General features: G+C 32.1%; 2 protein-coding genes, 1 long non-coding RNA gene, 1 other non-coding gene and 1 pseudogene across 4 annotated transcripts; 4 read left to right on the top strand and 1 right to left on the bottom strand.

Annotated features, from left to right (window-relative positions):
* Positions 1-453: 453 nt before the first annotated feature.
* Positions 454-6890, top strand: LOC112006513 (disease resistance protein RPV1-like). The gene is made up of 5 exons (XM_024038790.2): positions 454-970; positions 2746-3841; positions 4644-4931; positions 5127-5858; positions 5948-6890. The coding sequence occupies exons 1-5, from the start codon at positions 474-476 to the stop codon at positions 6743-6745; spliced, it is 3411 nt and encodes a 1136-aa protein (XP_023894558.2). The 5' UTR covers positions 454-473; the 3' UTR covers positions 6746-6890.
* A 623-nt stretch (positions 6891-7513) lies between these two features.
* LOC136061923 (small nucleolar RNA snoR109) lies at positions 7514-7612 on the bottom strand. The gene has a single exon (XR_010623774.1). It is a non-coding gene; the product is annotated as a small nucleolar RNA snoR109 (small nucleolar RNA).
* Positions 7613-11339: 3727 nt separating this feature from the next.
* Positions 11340-12437, top strand: LOC136061913 (uncharacterized). The gene is made up of 2 exons (XM_065760359.1): positions 11340-11712; positions 11820-12437. Exons 1-2 carry the CDS (start codon positions 11434-11436, stop codon positions 12351-12353), a joined length of 813 nt encoding a protein of 270 aa, XP_065616431.1. The 5' UTR covers positions 11340-11433; the 3' UTR covers positions 12354-12437.
* Positions 12438-14569: 2132 nt separating this feature from the next.
* Positions 14570-18151, top strand: LOC136061914 (uncharacterized). The gene is made up of 3 exons (XR_010623766.1): positions 14570-14878; positions 16585-16727; positions 17925-18151. It is a non-coding gene; the product is annotated as an uncharacterized LOC136061914 (long non-coding RNA).
* Positions 18152-18510: 359 nt separating this feature from the next.
* On the top strand, positions 18511-22991 carry LOC112006514 (protein DETOXIFICATION 8-like; annotated as a pseudogene).
* The last annotated feature ends 1284 nt before the right edge of the window (positions 22992-24275 follow it).

Here is a 24275-nt window from a genome sequence, read left to right as displayed (position 1 = left end):
ACTCCCTTTCCTTTCTTTGTTTTACCAAAAAAAAAAAAAAAAATGAATCAAATTAAAAAAATTGTGTATATTCTTATCTCCTCACTCCCTTTCCTTTCTTTGTTTTACCAAAAAAAAAAAAGAATCAAATTAAAAAAATTGTGTATAGAATAGAGACGAGTTATTAAAAAAGAAAAAGAAAAAAAAGACCTGTATCTTTCTTAATTAGTAGTCTAGTGCTTTCGCGCCTTGAAAAATAAAGACTGTTTTTTCTATGACTGACAATGAGAGCGGTTGACCTGACTGAACTGGGTACATGAATTGCACACCTTCCTCTCCTTTACTCAAATAGGTGCCGCGTTATTTCCTCTTTACAATTGTTGCTGCAGTTTCGTTTACCAAAAAAACTTTGACTTCTCACATTTTAATTTATTTTCCTTCTCTGTCTTTTCTTCAGTTTTGATTGAACGTTGTTCAAGCTTTACCAGTTTTCCATGAACACTCAAGGAGCCTCATCGTCATCATCACCCCCTTCTTCTTTAATACCTCGGTGGAAATATGATGTGTTCCTCAGTTTCAGAGGCATGGACACTCGCTATAGTTTTGCAGACCATCTATATGCTGCTTTGATAAGGAAGGGCATTTTCACCTTTAGGGACGATGAAAAACTTGAAAGAGGAAAATCCATTTCCCCAGAACTCAAGAAAGCAATTGAAGAATCAAGATTTGCTGTTGTCATTCTATCAAGAAACTATGCATCCTCGACATGGTGTTTGGATGAGCTTGCAAGGATTGTCAAATGCAGGGAAGACATAGGACTGATAGTTCTGCCAGTTTTTTACTTTGTAAGTCCACCTGATGTACGGAATCAGAGGGGAACTTTTGAACAAGCCTTTGCAAAACACAAAGCAGATAACATACAGGAGGTAGAATCATGGAAGAATGCTTTGAGAGAAGTGGCTAATCTCTCTGGTTGGCATTTACAGGAGAGGTAATTTTCATGAGAAAATTTAGTTAATTTTATGTTGATATTTAAATGACATAATCCTTTTATATCCTACTTAAATCACTTTCTGTGAAATATACTGCTGACATTACTTGTTATCTAGTTATAGTCTAACTATGAAAATGGTTGATACTTCATACATTTTTACAAGGAAATTAATTATACAATGGAGAGGCAATCCATTATTGAGTGATTTATGTGACAGCTAACATGGGTGTCACGTGCTCTTTGAGCACCTGAATATTCTCACTGGTGCGTGTTATCCATCCTCCCACAAACATCAGCTAATTATAGGGAGGAATTGTTTGGGGGTGGCTCCAAGATGGGGTAGTGCTTGATTTTCTGCCTTCATTTTATGAACAAGCATATCCAGCAATTATTCTATCATGGCCACTTTAAGAATTTAAGTCAATAGAAGTGAATTTTGGAAACATTTCACTTTTATAACCCGACCTGATGCTTTAATGATCCAAAATAACCTTCTGCTTTGTCATGGGTTGGATTAAGTTCATGCTAGGTGGTTTTCATAAAGATTTAGTTGTGGATCAATTATTGTTTTGGTTTAATTAAAATCCAAAGAGCACAATTTAAACTTGTTATTCCCAAACCAATTGTTTACATTATTTTGTAGAAGTAGAGCTTCGAGGAGTTTATTTTGATATTAGGGGTACCTTCGAGGAGTTTGTAGATGAGGTAATGCATTTCATATGTAACAAATGAGGTGTAAACATGCACAATTCTGCAGAAATAGAAATTCAAAGAACACCTTCTCTTAAAAGGAAGAAAAAAAAAAGGCATTTGAAATTTTGAAGCATTTGATCTCTTCAACAGTCACATACCTTTGGGCCTGGATTCAATGGGTAAAAGCTTGGGCTTTTGATGTCACTAAGCTTTAAAAAGTTGTAGTTCAATTTTTTTTTTCCAGTAAAGAAACCATTAACTTCTCTTCACTCATTTTATCAGGTATTAGAAAACATGTTCAGCTCTTTGGTTATCTACTTTGCTAAATTTGAGTACTGCCTTTGTTATTAATATTTCATACTGAAGAAATATAAATTTGTATATTTATCGTGTTCTACTAAATCTATTCAAATTTAGTTTCACTAAACAATCAGGCATGAATTCAGATACCTAAATTTTTTATCAATTGACGTAGCTCTGTTGAAAGTAGATTTTGGGATTTATCAGGCTTATCATTGCTAAACTAAGCAATGGTATTGGATAATAGCACTTAATTTCCCCCCTTGATATTTTTGCAGCTATGGCTGCTACGCTACTAGCATCCCCTGCTCCTTTGCTGCTTTTTTTGTTCTTTTGCTTCCATGATTTGGAAATTCCACATGTCTTGGCAAGAATGATAATTGTCAGCTTTGAATACCCATTTCTTATCACCCCCATCCCAACACCCCCCTGTGGCACCCTCCTGATGGGGGGGAAAAATGCATGGAGTTACTCCTAAAGCGATAGGATTGGATAAAGATTGAACTTTAGAAATCTGAGAAGCTTCAAAACATGGTTATATAAGTATATAAATCCCTAAGAAAATGTATGGATTTATTACATGTTACATATACAACTAATATGATAATACACTACTTATATGGATGGTTCTACTTCTATCAGTTCCATGAGTCAATGAATTCTTATTTTTTTGACCAAGGGAGTATTATTACCTAATATTTTTCTCCCTACCCCCTTCCTCCCTGCAATTTATGACTCATTGAGACCATCGTGTAATTATTGTTCAATCTTCTCCACAGGAAATATGAGTCAGAAGCTATCCAATATATTGTGGATAATATTCTACAAAGATCGAGGTCAAAATTCTCAATCATTACCAAAGACTTGGTAGGAATAGATTCTCCAATGGAGGAATTGATCACTCCATATTTAGGTCTTGGGAACAGTGTTTGCATGATAGGGATTTGTGGCATGGGGGGGCTGGGAAAGACAACTCTTGCTAGAGTGATTTATGAAACAAAATGTAACCATTTTGAAGGTTCTAGCTTTATTGCTAACATTAAGGAAGTTTCAGAAAAACATGGTTTGGCTCAATTACAAAAGCAGCTTCTTGCACAAATTTTGGAGGAAAGCAATATAGATGTATGGGATGTTTATGATGGAGCTAACATGATCAAGAATAGACTACATCATAAAAAAGTTCTACTTGTTCTAGATAATGTTAATCAATTGGACCAATTAGAATTATTGGCTGGAGATCATTGCTGGTTTGGACTGGGGAGTTGGATCATCATTACAACTAGAGATGAACATTTGTTGGTCCAACATGGAGTGCATAATATATATAAGCCTAACACTTTAAATGATGATGATGCTCTGAAACTTTTTTGTTTGAAAGCCTTCAAAAATGGGAAACCTGAAGGAGATCAAATGCAACTCTCCCAAGATGTTGTATACTATGCTAATGGTCTTCCATTAGCTCTCGTAACTTTGGGGTCCTTTATGGTTGAAAGAACAGTGGATGAGTGGCAAAGTGCTGTGAAGAATTTGAAAAAAAATCCTGAAAGAAAAATATATGATACACTTAAAGTAAGTTATGATGGACTAAAGGAAATGTGGAAGGCAATATTCCTAGATGTTGTGTGTTTCTTTAGAGGGAAGATGAAAGATCGAGTAATAGAGATATTAGAGAATTGTGGTTTTGACGCAACAATTGGTATAAGAGTTCTCACGGATAAATCTCTCATAACTATAGAAAACAACAAACTGTGGATGCATGATCTACTACAAGAAATGGGCTGGGAAATTGTCCGTCAAGAATCAATTGAAGAACCAGGGAGGCGCAGTAGGTTGTGGCTTCGTCAAGATTTGTTGCATGTATTGAAGAACAATACGGTAAGAACAGTGGCAAAACCAGCATTTTATTTCAGGGGCAAGATTGAATAGATAAACAAACACAATTTCATTAAAGAAATTAATTTTTTAAGAAAAAAAAGTTACCTAAGCACTTAATTCATAAGATATAGAATACAAAATTTCATGCTAATATGATTACTATTTCCTATATTTTAAAAACATAATGTGATTGTCACATTATTTATTTATAAATATGAATTCATGTTTCTTTATGTCTTACATTTAGAAAACATAATTTGATTGTGACATTGTTATAAATTGATTTCCTCTTTCCTGACTTAGTCAACCACTCATTCATCTTTTGATCCCTAAGGTGCATGAGTATTTACCTAGAAATTTTTTTTTCAAACTTCCATTGTAGGCCTCATATTAATCATCATTTGTATTTTTTTTTTTTTTTTAATTTTGAAATCATTGTTCTAAAATTTAGAATTGCGTCCTTTATAGTTGAATTGTTTGATTCTCAAAAGAAAATAACACTCTTAATATATAAAATAAATAGGATTTTTCGGAGAAAACTTTAACAAATGATGTTGTGTTATGATCTAATAGTTATTGTTAGATTCTTAATTATAATATTCTTTCCATCAGTTAAATTTGAAGTTGTAAATGGAGAAATTTCTCACCCTCAACCTTCTTGGATCTACCAATACTTAAGAGGAGGTTATATTTGTGGAAAACATAGAGTATAGATATTAGGGTCCCCTCTAACACAGTAAAAAACTGAAGTATTCTTATCTTTTGTTGTGAAATTCATTGATCTTTGTTTTTTTATTTTTAGGCAACAAAAGCAATTCAAGCCATAGTCCTAGACTCATTTGAAGGGGATGAAGCATGCAGGAAACTTGAAGCCTGTCCTGAAGCTTTTTCAAAGATGTGTAATCTTAGATTGCTTATAATCGATAATGTGCACATCCCAAATGGCCTCAATCATCTTTCTAATAACTTAAGATTTCTTGAATGGCATGGGTATTCTTCAAAATGTTTGCCATCCAGTTTTCAATCAGAAGAGCTTGTTGAACTTAAAATGTGGTTTAGCAAAATTGAATATCTATGGAAAGGTGTAAAGGTAATTTTGTTCTTTTGTCTTTCTATTATTTATTATTTATCTTTTTCTTAAGAGCAATTTCAATACACTCCCTTCGTATCTGAGCTTCATTTTTCCATTATTAGAATTGTTTTAATTGAAAACAAAATTTATGTTATTAAAATAAATTCTTTGTTTGATGGAAGCTAATTATCCCCATTTTTTTTGGTTGAACAGTACTTAAACAACTTAAAACTCATTGATCTTGAGCTATCCAAAAACCTTATTAGAACACCTGACTTCACAGGGGTTCCGAGACTTGAGAGACTATGTCTTAGAGGTTGCATAAATTTGGTTGAGATCGACCCATCTATTGGACAACTCAGTAGGCTTACAGTTCTAAATTTGGAATTCTGCCGATCTCTTACCAACCTTCCTAGCAACATGGATAGTTTAAGATCTCTTGAAATACTCATTCTTTTGGGATGTTCAAAACTTGCCTACCTGCCAGAGAACTTAGGGAAAACCGAACATTTGAGGGAACTTGATTTGACTGGAACTGCAATTAGAGAAGTTCCCTCTTCCATTAGTTTCTTGATATGTCGTGGATGTGAAAAGCAATTTTTTAAGTCAAGGCTTGATAGTGTTTTCTGCGCTCGCTCTTTAAAATATATATCACTATCTACAAACAAGCTTGTCTTTGCCCTACCTGCGAGCATCAGTCAACTTCATTTATTGGAAGTTCTTAATTTGAGCAATTGCATTCAACTTCACTCATTGCCAGAGTTTCCATCAAATGTGAGACACATAAATGCTGAAGGTTGTTCTTCCCTGAAACCATCACCAGCACTTCTCAGTATGAGCAATTTGTTACAACCATTTATTTCATTTTTCAATTGCTTCAAGTTAGTTGAATTTAATGAGGACAGTGATGGTCTGGCATTTGCAATACTGAAACATTACCTGAAGGTAATCTGCTGCTGCTGCTGCTGCTGCTGCTGCTCTCTCTCTCTCTCTCTCTCTCTGATTGTTAAATTTCTTGTTTTTTTCTGGTACAGGGACTCGTGTACCCAAAAACTGGATATAAAACTTCTGACAAAAGGAAAGATAGGACTGGAGCTGCATTCAACATCATTATTCCTGGGTTTGAAGTTCCAACATGGTTTACCCATCAAAGGTTTGGGTATTCAATAAGCATAGAGCTGCCACCAAATTGGTGTAATAGCAGGTGGATGGGATTTGCTTTGTGTGCATTTTTCAGAATTAATCGTTCTTGCTATTCAAGTGAAAGATATAGTCTTAAAGGTCACGTGATAGCTCTTGGTGATATGCCTCATGGCCCTCACCGTACTTTTGAAGTTGTCATTGGGGAGACATCCTTTAAGTATAGTGTGGGTCATCTTTGGCTGTTGTATTTGTCTCGTGATGATTGGCCAGCTACAGGTTGGAATTATCAATGCAGTCGGATTAAGGTTGTATTTGACACCAATAGTCCAAGAGTGGAGGTGATCAAATGTGCAGTCCATTTGATATATGAGCAAGACGTGGAAGAGTTCAACCTAACAATTGCACAATGCAGCAGTAGCTGCATCAATACTTCTGAGGGTTGGGATTGTGTCCACCATGAATTTGAAAATTCAGCAGTAGTAAAGGCTACCAAATTTAAGGCAACCTATGATGACAATAGGGAGACAGAACCTAGTGCAAGTTGGAGCTTTCCTGAAGGAGGTAATCACCATCTTACACGTCCTTCCTGTTACAAGTCTTATTTTATTTTACATAATTTTCTTTATTGTCTAGATTTGTGTGTGTGTGTGTGTGTGTGTATAAACAGATATGAGAAATCTAAACTGTGACTAGTCATAATAGGATATCGAGTAAATATGACTACTGCAAGTGCAAGCAATCCAAATCAGCCTTTGCTTTTGTATTATTGTAAATGAAACTTCGATTCTGTCACATTAGATCAATGCTAGTATTCTAAAGAACTTTATTTTTCAACCTACATCATCATTAGTTACAAGAAGCCTAAAAACTAGCTAAAGCTTAGACTAATAAGATTTGTGGCTAATGCAAGTCTTGACAAGAATTTTAGGGAATTAAGTGAGAAGATTGTGTGGATTTGTGTGTATCATTGGTTTTCTTTTAGGCAAGCACAATCCAATCATTTCTTTGTTGGTTTTTTGCTTGACCGGAAGCAAACTCATAGGCCAAAACCATTCAAAGATACCTTCTCTCTAAAATCCATTATCAAAGATCTCATATTTTCCAAGCTAAAAAATCATGCATCTTGCCATGCGCAACTTAGTGCAATGCAGTTTCCTTAAATAAAACAAATAACAAGATTGATGATAGACATAGTACTTTAATTTTAGGAAAAGAATAGTTTAATGAACAATGTTCCAATTCTGTTTACCCAAAAAAAGCTTGCATGAAATAAATAATTGTATTATTTTTTCCGAAAATCCCATTATGTATTTATTTACCTTGCTACCACACACAAGTCAAGAATTCCCCTCGAATTTCTGAAACGAGCTCAACTAGAGCCTAATCAACAATAAGGTCAAAGTATTTAAGTCCAACTCCAACTAAAGATACTCTTTTTTTGGCTTTAAGAAGAAAAAAAGGGTGAGAAGTTCGGTAAGCAGATTAGTAGACGGAGAGAAATCAAAGAGACCTCACAACAACCGGCCAGTTAACTAAAGATACTCTTAACTAAACCATAAACCAATTCTTCTAGAACCACACCATTTGTCCCAACTTGCTTAAGTGGTAGATCATGAGTGGTGGAAACCTTTTACATCAATCTATCACTTATTCTCCACCACTCATAGACTCATAGTCGACCATTTCAAAGTTGTAGAAAAATTTTGACACAAAAATTGTGTCCCTAGACTTTCTTGACTATAGACAAAGTAAGATAGTGCAATAAATGAGATAACACTATAACCATTAAAGAGCTGACCTAAACTCCAATTGAGGTCTGAATTCCAACTTAACAACCATCCCATAAATTAATAACAAGGCAGCCAACAATTAATTCGAATCCTTCATGTTAAAGTTGTTGTGTGATTGTGATCGATTGAATGATGAGCGGGGGTATCAAAGAGAGAGTGAATACAAGGTTAATGTGGTTCAGCCTAATGGCTTACGTCCACGGCATAAAGCCCTTAATGGCTTCATCTTGTCTATTAAGCTCTTTAGTTTACAATGAAACCAATGTGTGGTTTATATACTAGACTAATCCTAAGCTAACCATAGACTAACTCAAGGTTAATTTGCTTGTTCTACTAGTACATGGGCCTACAATTGGTTTGGCCACTTTGCCATTATATGTCTAACACTTCAAATGGCCCAATGAAGTCTTACCTAACCTCCCAAACAAACTTTAGCCAAATTTAACAATATCAAGCTAAATCATCTCCCATATTCCCGAACAAATTCTTAACAACTACCAATTTGCAATATAAGGTGCCATACATCCCCGATTAATTCAAATTGCCAAGATATCAAATAAATCTTAAAAACATGTTTTTTGAAGTTCAGGCGACATTGTAATATGGTTATTTGGAGGACTGTGCCACACTGTTTGATGTGGTGTATCTGGCCAGAACGGAATTCGAGAAGTTTTGAGGATTGCGATTGGCCCATTCTTGAGTTTAACTCTTTTTTCTTTTCTACTCTTCTAGAATGGTGTTTGGTTTTACCTTCTTTTTCTTTTTCTTGTTTTTCCCTTCCTAGGTTGCTTGATCATTATACTTTGGTTTCTTGATGTTTTTGCCTCTTTCATACATTTCGTATGTACGGGGCTGTGTTCTTTCAATAAACTTTTTATGTTACATATCCAAAAAATTAAAAAAAAAAGTTCAAATAAGTTTAATAGTTTTTTCTAGTTATTCCCAATAAATGGTTCTACAAGTTTTAGGAAAAATCCAATTTTTAATGGTTATTGAGATTTGTTTTTTATTAATTTACTTATCAAATTATTAAAAAAATACTTATTAATAACTACCATAATTGTGAAATTTCACATTTAAAAAAAATAAATCAGAAATATCATATCATATTTTTCTTATCCAAAAAAAGAAAAAAAGAAAAAGAGAAACTTATGAAAATATTTGATAATTTTTTAAAGAATTTAATGGTTATTACTCATTTCTAAAAACTAAAATAAACATAAAATGTGTAAATTTTTTTAAGTAACCTAAATATTAATTAATTAATGTGCTCTCACCTTGTTGTGTCCTAATTTTTCAAGAATTGCCATGTCGTGTCTGTGTCTATGCCCCATTGGTGATAACATGATGGGAAGTGGAGGTGACAGTGGCTATGTGTGTGTGTAGACATGATTTTTGTGTTTTAAATGACATCTCTAGGTTAGGGGGATTTATAATTATTATAAATAATCAATATTTACTAGTAATGCTATTCTATTTACTATAAATTTGTATATAAATATTATTTTGGTGACGCTGGTTATAGAAAAAAAAAGGAATTCTCTTCCATTATCACAGTGGAAAAATACCATTTGAAAGAGCTTAGTTATGATCCTCTTGAAAATGAAGTAAATTTTTTTAGTCTATGACTCTATGTCACTTTTCGTTGCGAACTACTCCTGTGTGTGTAAGTTATTAAGTCTATGTCACTTTTCCTTGCAAACTAACAGTATGTGTGGACATAATTTTTGTTTTTAAATGATGTCTCCAGTTTATGGAAATTTATAAATGCTAGCTGAGTTTCCCCATGATGTGCAATGCAACTCATTTTAGTTTTCTCCAATATTTCAATAAGATTTAGTTTAACTAGTTGGCATCTCAATTTCTAATAGAGACATTTAGATTTAGATCCCTCACTCTCAACTATCAATGTATATAATAATTAAAAAAAAAATTCAATAACTTTCCTTGTAAAAAAAGGTAATCTTTAGTTATTTTATAGACAAAATAGAAAGGCGCTAAGAATAATATAGTGATTTGATCATAGTATGTATATTTGTTTTTAAATTGAAAATTGCATGATATATTGGGTCATATAAATAGGCATGTTTCATGCCTACAAAAAATGCAAATATCTTTCAATTAATTTTTTTACATTATGGATTTTGTGTTATTTATTTATTTTTTTTCCCTTTTTGTTGGACATTGTTTTAATAGTTGCAAAGACAACTAAAATTTTAGTAAGAATACCATATTTCAAATCAATTGTTCATCACATAAAAAAACAAAAAAAAAAAAAACAAAAAACAAAAAACAAAAATCAATTGTTTCTCATATAAATCTTAGAAAAATGATATTAAAATTTCATTATGCTTAAAATAATTAATATAACAAAATAAACATATTCATTCTATAAGTTATCTTTCTAATTACATAAAATAAATAACACAATGTTAGTTCCACATACATACATGTGATATATATATATATATATATATCATATGTCACTGAAAGGAATTAGGAAATTTAAAGGGTTAAAATTAATTTTTAGTGAATTCACAAATGTTTAATTTTTTTTTTTATAATTTTTGTGTCAATTTTTGTCAAAGCAACTAAACATGAGAAACAATGTCATATTGTAAATCTAATATTATTATTCCAACTAAAAATTATTTCTTAAATAAAGTTTATAAAAATGGTCTTATAAATTCATGTAATATAAATAATTAATGCACAATTATAGATAATTAGTATATACATTTACTCTATTAGCTGATTCAATGAACTAATAATTTGATATAAAAAGAATTTCAAGGAATGCGCTAATTGGCACAACCCCATGCTCTCCAACATGAGGTCTCTACTTATATATATATATATATTGATTGATTATAAATAATTGGCATTTACTAGTATTTCTTTTCTATTTTTTGTAAATTTGTAAGTAAATATTATCTTGGTGAGGTTGGTTATAGAAATAAGAAAGGATTTCTCTTCCTTATCATGGTGGTAAATACCATTTGAAAGAGTTTAGTCATGACCCTCCTTAAAGTGAAATAGAATTATATAGCTAGTCTATGTCCCTTTTCCTTGTGAACTACCACTAAGGGAGATTTTGAAGAGAAGTTTGTGTGTATTGGATGCAGATCCTTATTGTTCATTCGAAACACAATGGATATAGTCCTAGTTTGTTGCCATTAACAATCACATAATGAGGGTTGAGCCCATATGCTCAATTATGGAAGATGTAAATCCTGATATATAATTTGAAAAATCCAATAGTCCAATAATCACAAAGTGAAGTTTAGGAAGAAAATAGAGATATGCCATGATTCATTGCACCATCATTTTTTTAGAGTTGGCTATGTACTATGACTTCCTAGCACTTTCATGATTAAAGAATGTTATGTCTTGACCTACCATGATTGATTGCGCCATCATTTTGATAATAAAATTTTCTAGTGGACAATAAATAGAGTTTTCACTTGTAATTTTTTGTGTTCGTGTGCTCAATTTTGATTACTCTTCTTGTTCTTGCAACTGTAGCAATAGGCAAAACAAAGGATGAGGAGGAGAGTTTAAGTGAGCAATTTAGGTGGTCAAAACAAATGCAATGTTTGATAATTGAGATACTTGCTAATGAGGCTACTAAAGGAAATAAGCCATCCAATACATTTATGCCTGGATCATTCGCTCTAGCAGCCCAAGCAATTAGTGACAAATTTGGGGTTGAATGCCAACCTGAACATGTGGAAAATTGTCTTCAAACTATCAAAAGCATTTGGAGAATCATTACACAACTTTGTAACAGAAAAAATTGTTTTAGATGGGATGACAATTTCAAAATGATTACATGTGAAAAGAAAGTGTATGACGAGGAAGTAATGGTATGAGGCATATTTTCATCAGTAGGTAGGTGTTCTATTAGGGGTTGATCTCTTCCTAACTAATTTTTTTTTTTTTTTTTGTTTTGTTTTTGCTTTATAAAAAACAGGCACATCCTGATCATGACCAGTATTTGAATAAAAGGATTGAGATGTATGATGAGATGGCTTTGCTTTTTGGAAAAGACACAGCAAGATGGAGTTCTGCAAAGTCTTTTAGTGATAGTGATTCAGAAAAAAGGATTGTTGACTTGGAGTCCAATTGTAAGGACATTATTGATTTTGAGAAGGCGTCAAAAGGGAAACAAGTTGGTTCTTCAAATACAGCTTTCTCTCAAGCAAGGTCTCATAGAAAAAGGAGTCGTGCTAATGTCAACCAAGATGCTAATAATAATAAGTTTTCCAAACAACTTGGAAAGATTGAGTTAGCAATAAAAAAACTCAAAAAAGATCAACTTGATGTGAATGAGCTTTATGAAGAAGTTATGAAAGTAAAAAGTTTTGACAAAGTTATGCTTGAATCTGCTCTTGACTATTTGGTAATTAATGAAAGGGTAGGAAGGGCATTCATGGCCAAAAACACTAGACTACGAACGTTGTGGTTAGAGAGTTTCTTTAACAAAAATGGTGGATTTGGGAATTAGATAGTAATGTTTTAAATTTGTACAAGGATCTGAAGTAATAAATCTTACGGAGTATTAGGAATGATGGAAATGTAAGATGGTTAAACATTGATGATTGATTTTGGCTATATATTTTGGATATTCAAGCATGTTGAACTATTACTTCAACTTCTTCTTGTTTTGTTTTTTGTGTTTGGGGGGGGTGGGGGTTGTCAATGCATTTGTTGGATGTTTCGAAACCATTTTTTTTGTTTATTGGAAGCATATAATTTATGATTTTTTTATTAATCTAGCTATAGTATCAAATGAGCATTAACTTTAGTATTTAGTCTTGAATATATTCCTTGCAGTTCAAAAAAGTAAAGTTTTAAACAAGTTCACTTTTAAAGTAATATTCTTTTTAGATTATAAAAGAGGCTTATATATTTAAGAGGAAAGAGAAATTATCTGTGAGTATTTATGCTTGTCATAAAACTCTGTTATTTTCTACTATGTATCAAGTGTCTTTAAATTATATTATAGTAGAATTTTTATCTTGTAAAAAATAAAAATAAAATAAAAAATATATGTAGTTAGATGACATGGCTGGCAACGTTTGGGAGCCATGTATATATTCTCTAGTTTGCAGTCTAGCATGTGCCTTTTGGGCCTTCGTTTTATAGGACTTGTTTCTAGTTGAAAGTTATGGCCTACCCACTATATTTTATTTTCTTCAAATTAAATCAGCATATCAGGCCAAAGTAGAATTAGCTATTTTTCCTTGATATTGCTAGAGGAATTAGCTGGCAACATATTCTCCATGACCTTGTTAAAAATGAAAATTTCAATAATGTTATTGTAGAGAGAGAAATGCTCTACAGGTAGTTCAAGCTATTCCAAGAAAATCCCACTTGGTCATAGTTGTTGTAAATCGACTTCAGAGCATGATTTTGAAGGGCCTTTGTTCCCTAGCAGCTTTCATGGGGATACGATTTAAGCCCTGTGGTATACTTTTATGTATGATTCCTCTGGGTGTTGTTAGCTTTTTATAAAGCTCCATTTTGTGAGGAAAACAAAAAAGAAATTAAAATCCACAATCCAACTAAAAAAAAGTTTAGGGTTTGTATTGACACAATTTTAAAAGTTTAGGGCTTAATTTTAAATTAGCAGAATTATCAAGTTTAATTTGTAATATAGTCTTATTATATACCTCCTGTGGTTTTCTTCTCAAAGGAAAAAAAAAAAAAAAAGACCTCCTATGGTTTAATTTTAAAATTATAAGATTTAATTTGAAATTACACTTAAAATATAAATTTTTTAATAGAAAAATACAACATTTTAAATGTACCACACTCTTAAAAAAAAAAAAAAAAAAAAAAAAAAAAAAAAAAAACCTCTCAAATTTTCCAAACAAGGAGAGATGAAACTCTTCTAAAAAAATTGAGATGATTTTTTTTAATTTTTTGAGAGAAGGGATTTTACTGATGGATGCCCTTAGAGTATCTATTAATAAATTATCTTAGGAAACCATTTTATTATGGAAAAAAGAAAAAAAAATAACTAACTTTTTTACAATTTTTTTTAATATTTTCCTTAAAGTGGTATTAAAACTTTCTAAAATGGTTTATTAAAAAATGTCCTATGGGCATTCATTAATAAAACCATTTTACTTAAGGACAAAATTTAGCAACAATATTGATAATTTAAGGCTNGATTGTAATTTAAGGCTACAACCTTATTCAATATTTTTTTTTTATTGAAAATGAATTCTGACAAATCGACTATTGGATTACGTTTTTCTCATATCTTCCATACTTACAAATTTTTAGAAAATTAAAGAATAATAGTTATGTCATCAATAAATTATTTTAAAATTGTTTTTATAATTTAAAATTATATATAAAATATAAGCTTATAAATCGTATAGTAAATAATATCTGAATGACATAAAATTTGACATGTGTATTAAAATCATAAAGAATATGCAATCTAACGATTGGAGTTTCAAAATAGCTAGTAATGTTAATTTTCTTATATGTAAATTGTAATTTTAAGTTATAACCAATTTTGTAACTAAATTTTATTCTTTACATAATTTAAAATTTAAAATTAATGATTAATAGAATAATATATAGCTTAAAATTTAAAATTAATGATTAATGGAATAATAGATAGCTTAAAGGCACGTTAACCGGGCCCTTCTGTAAATTCAGCTTATTCTTAACTTTGTTGACCGGTTGCCGGTTTCAGCCCAGCGTTGATTTCCTCTGCCTTTTGCTCTCTCCCAATCACTGCTCCAATTTTTCATTTCCCAAATCACTTTTTTCTTCAGTTCTATACATATTGTGCTTCAAATTTTATATCTCTATATTTCCTATGGCTTCCATGAGAACTCAAGGAGGGTCTACGTCATCGCCATCATCATCTTCTTCTTCTTCTTCTTCACCTCAGTCTCAGTGAAAATACAAGGTGTTTCTCAGTTTTAGAAAAAGCGTTTGTTGAACCCAAAAAATGTGGAGAGCTGCTTTGAGAGAAGTGGCCAATCTCTCTGGTTAGTATTTACAAAGGTAGCTAATTTTCATTACTGATTTATTTCTGTTGATATTTAAATGACAAGTCTTTCTTTCATATACGATGGAAGTATATAAATTGCTATGCATAATATGCATGGATTGAAACACTAGTTCAATTTCTGTCGCAATCAATGCTTATACTGTTACAAATAGTTTGTGACCCCTGCCCTTTTGTGATTAAAAGTGTTGGTGGTGCATTTAACAAAAAGAACATAACATTTATCTTCATTATATATATTTTTAGGTAAATTAGTATTTGAATTTTGCAATTTGACCATTCTACAATTTAATCCATAAAATTTCAATTATTAAATTTAAATCCCTAAAATGAGACTGTTACGATTCTGTCCAAATTAATAGATATTGTATCTTACAAGTAGTTTTGTTTTTTAGGAAATATATTCTCAAGCTTTACTCTTATACTGCTCTATGGATTTTGCTAAGGTAGATTGTTCAGTCCTATTTCGGAATCCTATTTGTAATTGTCCAAGCATTATGCTAATTTTCATTTTCACCTTGTGCTGCAAATTCTAGAGAATTTTGCCAAATAAATTTTTGACATGTGAAAACTATAAACTGCGTACTTCTTTTGGCACGTCTAATGTGATTATACTTTAGAATCATTGGAGCCATGCCTTCAAAAACAGTCAAGAAGCAAATTTAATTACACTCATTAGGAATGGGTCAATAATTATGGTACCATACTGACTCAAGGTTTTTACATATATACATATTATAATGGACATGTCTGCAGATGATGATTTCAATGTTCTTTCATACCTTGATTGACTGTAAAATAGGGAGGAGGATTTTCATAGGATGAATTTGAATTGAGGCTACTGATATTGAACGTGCACAAGCATTTCTGTCAATCTAACTGTGTTTTTTCTATTTCTTTTTTTTGGATAAAAATCCTGATATGTTGTAATGAATTTATATATTGTGATGATTTGGAAATGAATTCGTGTGACATATCCTTCTTTCATATTAGGAATATAGTCAGGATCTTTTCTTTTCGTTTCCTTTTTTCCCCCTTTTTTGACAGGTTCTAGTAAATAGCAGATATGATATATATGGTTTCAATTATTAGGTTTTCATAGGATGAAGTAAAGTTAAATTGAGCCTATTGCTATTGGATTGCCTACAAGCTATACTTTTAGGTACCTTTCTCACATTTATCTCATGTAGTGTATTTGAGTTAATCTATATGAGAGCATGAGTTGTTGATCTATACGTGCTGTCATATTGGTGGCTTCAGCTTTCTTTAAATTCCAATCGCTTCTGCATTTGTGCTAATGCCCTGCTTTTATCAGTGTAGATTAGAAGACACACCTTTAGATTTACCAATTGCTAATGAAATATATGTATCCATAGTAAATCTGCAAAATTGCTTAGGTAAGGTAGGTGGCTCAATCCTATTATGGCATCCCATTTGAAGTGTCCAAGTATTATTCTAATTTTCATATTCACCTTGTGTAGTGCTGGCAGAAGCAAGAGAAATTATCCTCATAAATTTTTTAAACGTGAAAACTAGAGATTGTGTAGTCTCTACCATGTCTATACTTCATAATCATTGGTGACATGCCTTCTAGAAAACGCAAGGAGGGACTCCAATTAGACTGATTATTAATGAGTAAATTGCTATTATTTTTTGTTTTGATTATAGTACCATACTAACTCAAGTTTTCACATATATGCAGATTGATTAACATGTCAGCAGAAGATGACACTCGTGTTCTGTTTAAACTTTGTCTAGCTGCTAAATGGGGAGGATTTTCACAAGAGGATTTCAGTTGAGGCTATGGCTACTGGATGTGCATAAGCATTTCTGTCAGTCTGACTGGTATGTTGTATCAAATTTATATATGGTTTTGGTTATAATGATTTGGAAATGTATTCAAGTGACATATCCTTGTATCTTGTTTCATATAGACAGTAGAGCCAGGATCTTTTCTTTCATCTTCTTCTTTTTATTTTTTATTTTTATATGGTTTCAATTATGATGATTTTCATAGGATGAACTGATGATGTTCATAACTGTTATTGGATAGCCTACAAGGCACAAGCTATACTTTTAGGTGACTTTCCCACAAGCTATTACCTTTTTTTTTCCCCATACACTATAGCGTATTTAAGTTTTTTTTTCTTTTGATAAGTAAGAAAGGTGTATATTCAAAAAACTGTTTTATGTAAAAAAGCACAAAGCAAATCAAAGATTACAAAAAAGGAAAGAAAAGCAGAAACATAAAGGAAAAACTAATTACAAAGAAAAAGAGAGCTAAGGAACGAAGAGAGTGTAGCTTATTTAAGTTGATGTCTATGAGAGCGTTAGTTGTGAATTTTGGACAAGTTTAGAAGCTATTTTGTTTTATCAATCATGCCATATGATCAGCTAATTAAGCATTAATTTAATCTCCATTCTAGAATATTTCCTTGCAATTAAAAGGTCAACAAACACTGTTGAAAGCGTCAAACAAGTTCTCTCTTGAAGTAATCTCTTTCTTGGACTTGTCTAGTTGATGGTTATGGTATGGCCATCTTCAAAATAAATCAGCAAATCAGGCCATTGTAGAAGTCATGATTCTTCTTTCATATTGCTAGAGGTATCAGCTGGAAACATACGGGGAGAATATGTCAATCTTGGAGCATATTATCTGGTTGAGAGTCAAGTAGGTGCCGTTTTGGTCTTATTGTATGCTCAAAGTCCTTTGGATTGGATTTAGAGAGAGGGTCTATTGTAAAAGCATTTCTAGTTGCTTGTGGAACAAGTTTCACAAATTGGCGAAAGTGGATTATTAGTACCAAAAAAATCTTACTTTCTACGTAGTTGTCCCCCCCCTCCCCCCCCCTCTTTACAACAATTTATTTATATTTAAATTGATCATAAGCATGAATATTCCAAAGCTTTTAACTGTTTCAGATTAGAATAACTGGTGTCAAATCTATATTTCATTAGAATTGGTGGCAATTGAAATGTGCTAGGCTCATAGACTAAACTGGTTTTGAACGCTTATTAATTGGATTTTTATGGATGTTTCAGGTGTCAAAAGCAAAGGAAAGGATATTTGAGGGAGAATCTTGTAGCAGATAACATAATATAGAGAGAAATTTGTGTTTTTTTAAAAAAAAAAAATTATAACTAAATAAATAAGTAATAATAATAATTTCTTGGCCTTTCTTTTCATCAACATTATGTGACAATGTAAATAATATAATTATGGTGCAATGTAAATGATGATTAATAAAAGATCTTGCGAGCGTTGGTACCTTTCCCAGTTACTTGTAATGAAGCGCATATATAGGTGGTGTTACTTGTACACTAGTCACTAGATGTCCAAAATGATTGTGAACCGTAGCGGTTTAAGTACCTTACAAACTATAGCCATATCAATTAAGCAGTTATCAATGCGCCTATGTTAGATTAAGCTAATCATGAATCATAATGGATTGGAACAAAATGTACAACCCACTGATTTGGTAGAGATTCTCAGTTATACAAGCCAATCACTTGTTATCAATTATAACAAGGAGTGGCTAAAGTGGGTTGAAGTGAAAGGCCTCTTGATATGGAGAGAGATTGAAAAAGCTATAGCATTGATGTGTAGTAGATGATGCTATTAGTATTGATGTGTGGGAGGATCTTTGGATTCTATGGGTCTAGGGATTTGAAGCCAAAACAATTGGTAATTTGGATTTGCAAAGCAGTTTTTAATTGTAGCTGATCTTGTATACCATGAGGCTCAAGATTCGAATGAGGCATCACTTAGTTCTAGTGGGACCCACACTATGCACAAGAATATGTAATTATTTTATAATGTTATATAATACATAATTTATTTTCTAAAATATTTTTAAGATTATTTATTAAAATTAGTCAATGAAAATTTTAGTGTTCACTAAAAATAAAAAAATTATATATAAATTTTATTTTCTTTTTGTTTAAAATTTTCATATAATCCTATTATATGCTAAAAAATTTCAACTTGTGGTCCTGTATTTTAATGTTGTACTTAATCTCAAACGATTACATTATCATCTAATTTTATAGTTTTATTTCCATGATTTTGATTTGTCTTTTTGAATACATTGCTTAGAGCATTAATCTCTCTCTCTCTCTCTCTCTCTCATGTGAGTTCTGTCTCCTCCGCCTTTTGCTGCTTATTGCAACCACCATCTTGGTGGTGATCTTTTTCTCACCACGAAATTACTAGCATGTCCTATTTTAGAATCAGTGACTAGTGCGGTTGTTGTTGTGCCACACCAGAAGACTTCAAAAGTAAAAGGGGAAGGAATTTAAAAAGTAAAAGTGTTGTGGACTTATTGAAAAGTAGAGAATTTCACTAATTGGATGGAATCAGCTGCTCCTGAAATATATGTATCCATAGAAAAGCTGCAAAAATGTTCAGCTCAATTGAGTATTGGGCTACCCAAACTTTGGTCAGTGGAAACTAGACCTTTTTTGTGCTTGACTCAACCTCCGCTAGCCTGCTTAGTATATGAGCTTTATTAGCTTTCCTAAAATCAACTATCTAATATCTGTTAATTTACTTATACATATTCGCAATCCAAAACCATAATTTGTTGTCATAGATGTTTTTCATATCCGTTGTTGCTGTTGTTGTTATCATTATTACATCATTATTATTATTATTTTACCATTGATGTTTGCTAGTTTGAGAAACTGATATGCCAGAGTAAGGAATATAATTCAAACATAGTGATAATTGAATTTTTGTGATTGCAAATCAATGTGGGAAAGGCTGGGGCTTTAGAGACTTAATGCAGACAAGCCTATGGGGCAGAGCAATATCAAAAGCTAGGAATTTATACTTACACTGACATCTTCTCTAATTCTAGTTTGTATCCCAATATCTATCCTATGAATTTTCATAAATAAGCTACTAATACTCATAGGCCAAGATCCTTCAATCTCACTATATCACACGTTGATACAGGACAACCAGAACAAAATTGAAACAACAATAAAATAAATGGATATGACCTAGGAGTCAACACCTAGGCCTTACTTGGAGTCAGCACCAAGCGGGAAAACCACTAAAAGTCAGTACCTAGGATAAACCTAGAGTCAGCACCATACCAAAAGAGAGACCAAATGGCCATTTTTTTCATTCATCAAAATATCAACTACCTCCTCGAGTACAATAGGTTGCTTATAAAGAATTGCTAAACCCTAGTTCTAATTGGCTAGAAAACTCTAATTGCCTTATTACAAAAATAACCTTACTTCCAAATTAAAATACTAATAGCCCAATAAACTAATAGGACCTAAAACATAAAAATACAATTGACTTGCAAATATAAATAGTACTAAATAATAATCTTCTTGCGTCTCCCGCATCACATGTACTCCATATGCCTCATCCCTAACTTGTTTTCATACACTATACTTCAATCACTAACTCACTACTTCCAGACTCAAGAGTCTGGTCCTTCCAATGCTCTTTAGTTCATGCGCAACTCTTTGTTTCCATATTCCCCTTTGTTGGGCTCTAGTTTCTAAATTAAAGTTAGGATGTATTGGAGCTACAATATTTACTGGTTCATCATATTGGTTGAATGTGTTCTTGCTTGGGATACACAATCCAAACAAGGGACAATATCTTATAACACGGATTTATGCAGCCCTCCTTTCACAATAGGTGAGCCCTACACACTTGTGGTATCCATCCACACATTACAAGGAGGCATTCTGTAGATTCACATAATAAGATATAGACACCTCTCATAAAGAAAGAGAGAGAACTTTTGTTATATGTATCATGTGTGTAATTGCATGAATAACAACAAATTTTTTTTTTTTTTTTAACCTTAAGCACAATGGATAAACTATAATATTGAAAAAAGCATTAAAGGTAAAATGGTTTAACCTAAAGGCAAGGAATAATTTGTATTTTATAAAATAATAAAAGTAGGACTAAAACTCATTTTCATTCTTAAACTTTCAGCAAGAAAGCAATCAGCAAAGCGCATCCTAATTCACCATCTATTTTTTGTGTTGGTAGAGCTCAAGCTTCTTGACAAGCATAATTGAACTTGATTAACTTCACTAAAACTAACAGCCTAAAATCTGTTTATTTACTTGTACAAATTAGTTAATCAAAAGACTAATTCTTTGTCAAATGCATATCAAATCTATAGTTATTGTTGTTGTTTTCATCATTATATCATTGTTGTTATGTCACCATAGATGTCAGCTAGTATGAGAATCTGATATGTCAGATTAAGGAATATAATTCAATCATGATGATAAGTGAATTTTTGTGACTGCTAAGCAATGTGGGATGGCTGGTGCATTAGAGACTTTATGCAGACAAGCCTATGGAGCAGAGCAATATCAAAAATAGGAATTTATACTTGCACCACCATCATCTCTATATATCCTATGGATATTCGCAGACAAATTACTAATACTCATAGGACAAGATCCAGCAATCTCACATATAGCAGACATACTGTGTATGCCTCATCCCTAACCTGTTTGCATAAGCTATACTTCAACCACTAATTCGCTATTACCAGATTCAGAGCCTGATCCTTCCAATGCTCTTTAGTTCATTTGCAGCTCTATGTTTCCATATACATTTTTGTTGGATTCTCGTTTTTAAATTAAAATTAGGAAGCAGTGCAGCTACATAAGCCTCTGCTTCATCATAGTTCTTGGATGTGCTTATGCTTGGGGTATACATGGAGTACTCTTCTGCTTGTGATAAAACTCGTGCCGTATTCTCAAAGGATGTCTGCTTCAGCATGAGGGAGTTATTTCGCTTTGCTGTTGCTTCGGCTGCAATGGTTTGGTGATTTTCTGTTTTGTTCTTTCTTTCATGATTTTTGTAGTATTCATTTTTTGGCTGCATGTATTAAGTCTCTTAGCATTTTTTTGCGTGCCAATCATAATCCTCTTGATGGTGGTCGTTTGAGGGTCTTATTTTGCTTTCTGGGCTTTTACCTAATCCAGAATTGGAGACTTCAGTGCTTTCGCTATGGTATGCTTCTTTTCCATATTTACTATATGAGATTACAATAGAATGCTTCTAATTTTTCACTGCATGCAGTCTCACAATTACTAATTTGTACTACTACATACCATATGAATTTGTGGCAACAGCAAGGTTTGCGGGATTTGAATGAGTTGGGAGCTGGCAATGCACAAGCAGCTAAATGTCTGTTATAATGGTTCTTGTAGTTGCAGAGATTTATTGTAGCCGTGATTCTCTTCTTCTGCCATCGTGTTTTGGTCTATGCCTTTCGCAGTAAGAAGGAAATTGCAAATATTGGTCCTTTGCTTTGTCTCTCAATAGTCATCTTTTAGGTAACTTTCTCACATTTGAGTTGGAGCTAAACTTTTGAAACTTATAACTTCTTAATTCTTATCAATTCACGTGATACTATAGCTGTACTATCAAATACATATTAGTTCATTATTCATTTAGAATATTTCTTTGCAATTAAAAAGTTAACTAATGGTGTATAAAGATTTAAAAAAGCTTACTCTTGGAAGTAATCTTCTTTCTGGGTTATAAAATAGCCTTATGTCTTTATTAGGAAATGTTTATGTAGTATTTATGCCATAGTCATAACCATCATAATCATATTGTGTATATTTCTTCAAAATAGATCAGCATATGATAACAATGTAGAAGTTGTGATTCTTCCTTGATATTGCTTGCCATTAACTCACAAAGTTATTTTGTGCTATATATGCATCAGGGTCCCTAGAGGAAGTGGCTGGCAGGATATTGGAGCCTATGTAAATCTTGAGGCATATTATCTGGTTGGGGTTCCAGTAGGTTGTTTCGGCCTTCGTTGTACACTTGAAAGGAAAGGGTCTTTGGATCGGAATACTGACAGGGTCTACTGTACAAGCATTTCTGCTTGCTCTTAAAACAATTTTCGCAAATTGGGAAAAATATGTTATTAGCACCAAAAAAAAATTCTACCTTTCTATATGTTTGGTTTTATTTTTACACCTTTCTACAACTAAAATTCATGTTCAACTTGATCATATAGTATGAAAATTGAGAACCTTATAACTATTTGTGACTGAAATAATTGGTGTCCAATTGAGTTGAATGGACAAAATATTAGACTAAACCATTTTCAATGCTTAGCCGTATTTACGTTGATGTTTCAGGCATCAAAAGCAAGAGAGGATATTTGATGGAGATAATTAGTCCAAACTACAGAGTTTGTTGAGTTGAATGGACAAGATTTTTTATTTGTATAAGATGTTACCAAGGAATCTAGTTTGGCTAATACTAATTTTTATCCAATGTATGAAAGGAAAACACAATAATATCACCATTCCATTTCTCACAACTTGAAAGAAGAAAAATGGGAACTCTTTCCAATGTTTTGGTTGTGGAAGATTTTACAGTTTTAATATTTAAACCTCTTTTTGTAAGAGTGAAGATAGAATTACAACAACTTTTTGTTACATATATGTATCCATAATTGTGTGTGCGTGTGTATATCTATAAAATTCAACCGAAGGAATTGTTCACTCTTATGTGTCCTCCCATAAGAATGAATAATATCTTATATTCAACTTGAAACATTAGAGGAGCATTGTATTTCGCTAAACAAACCTACTGTATTAAGTCCTAACAACTGTGGCAAGGGGAAGCACCATACTGTGATTTGATGTAATCTTTCATTATTCTATTCAATAAAATTTCTACCTCTATTTGGGGAAAAAAATCATGCTTGTTTGAATTATGATGAGATCCATTATAAATGTGAAAAAATTGAGCACTATGTGATAGGAACTTAATAATTTTCTGAATAAGGTAAAAATGAAATAAACTATACAAGGTACATCTTTCTAGAAGAAGAAAAAAAAAAAAAAACAGAAACCAATTTTCCCAAGTTCAAACAAGAAGACTAAGAATGAAACTTCTACGTAAAAGAATCGGCTTTAGATCCAATACACTGGATATTTTGAGATTTGGACACTTGTCAAATAATTATCATGTATTCACATCTTAATAAAATTTCAATTATAAGCTCTATTTCTGGTCACCACAAAATTACCCAATGTTAAGACTAAGCAAAATAATCTAATAATATTACGTGCACGAAATATTTTTTGAATAGCAAATGATAAATAAATATAAACAAAAGATGAAGAAGGTAGCAGAAGCAGAGACAGGTTCGAATGGCTTTTTGTTTGTACTTTTAAAAGTTTTGATAGTATCAAGTATTGGGTAAAATCTAAAGATAATTTTTATATTTTACCATAAATTTTAACTAAATAAAAAATGTTTTATTTTTTTATTTTTTAGCTTCTTCTATTCTCTAAACTAGGAAAATACAGAGGAAACTTTCTTGTTAATGGAAATATCTCATACGCGGTACACCCCAATACATTTGA

The sequence above is a fragment of the Quercus suber genome, unplaced genomic scaffold (genome assembly GCF_002906115.3).
Source record: "Quercus suber isolate HL8 unplaced genomic scaffold, Cork oak 2.0 scaffold_363, whole genome shotgun sequence".
In the NCBI taxonomy this organism is placed as follows: Eukaryota; Viridiplantae; Streptophyta; class Magnoliopsida; order Fagales; family Fagaceae; genus Quercus; species Quercus suber.
Note: the sequence above shows the minus strand (reverse complement) of the source record. Positions and strands in the feature narration are given on the sequence as shown.

Coding starts and splice junctions, on each gene's coding strand:
- LOC112006513 (XM_024038790.2), top strand. CDS start 474: ATGAACACTCAAGGAGCCTCATCGTCATCATCACCCCCTTCTTCTTTA. Junction 3,842..4,643: donor ATGTATTGAAGAACAATACG/GTAAGAACAGTG, acceptor TTTTATTTTTAG/GCAACAAAAGCAATTCAAGC. Junction 5,859..5,947: donor TACTGAAACATTACCTGAAG/GTAATCTGCTGC, acceptor TTTCTGGTACAG/GGACTCGTGTACCCAAAAAC.
- LOC136061913 (XM_065760359.1), top strand. CDS start 11,434: ATGCAATGTTTGATAATTGAGATACTTGCTAATGAGGCTACTAAAGGA. Junction 11,713..11,819: donor TGTATGACGAGGAAGTAATG/GTATGAGGCATA, acceptor TATAAAAAACAG/GCACATCCTGATCATGACCA.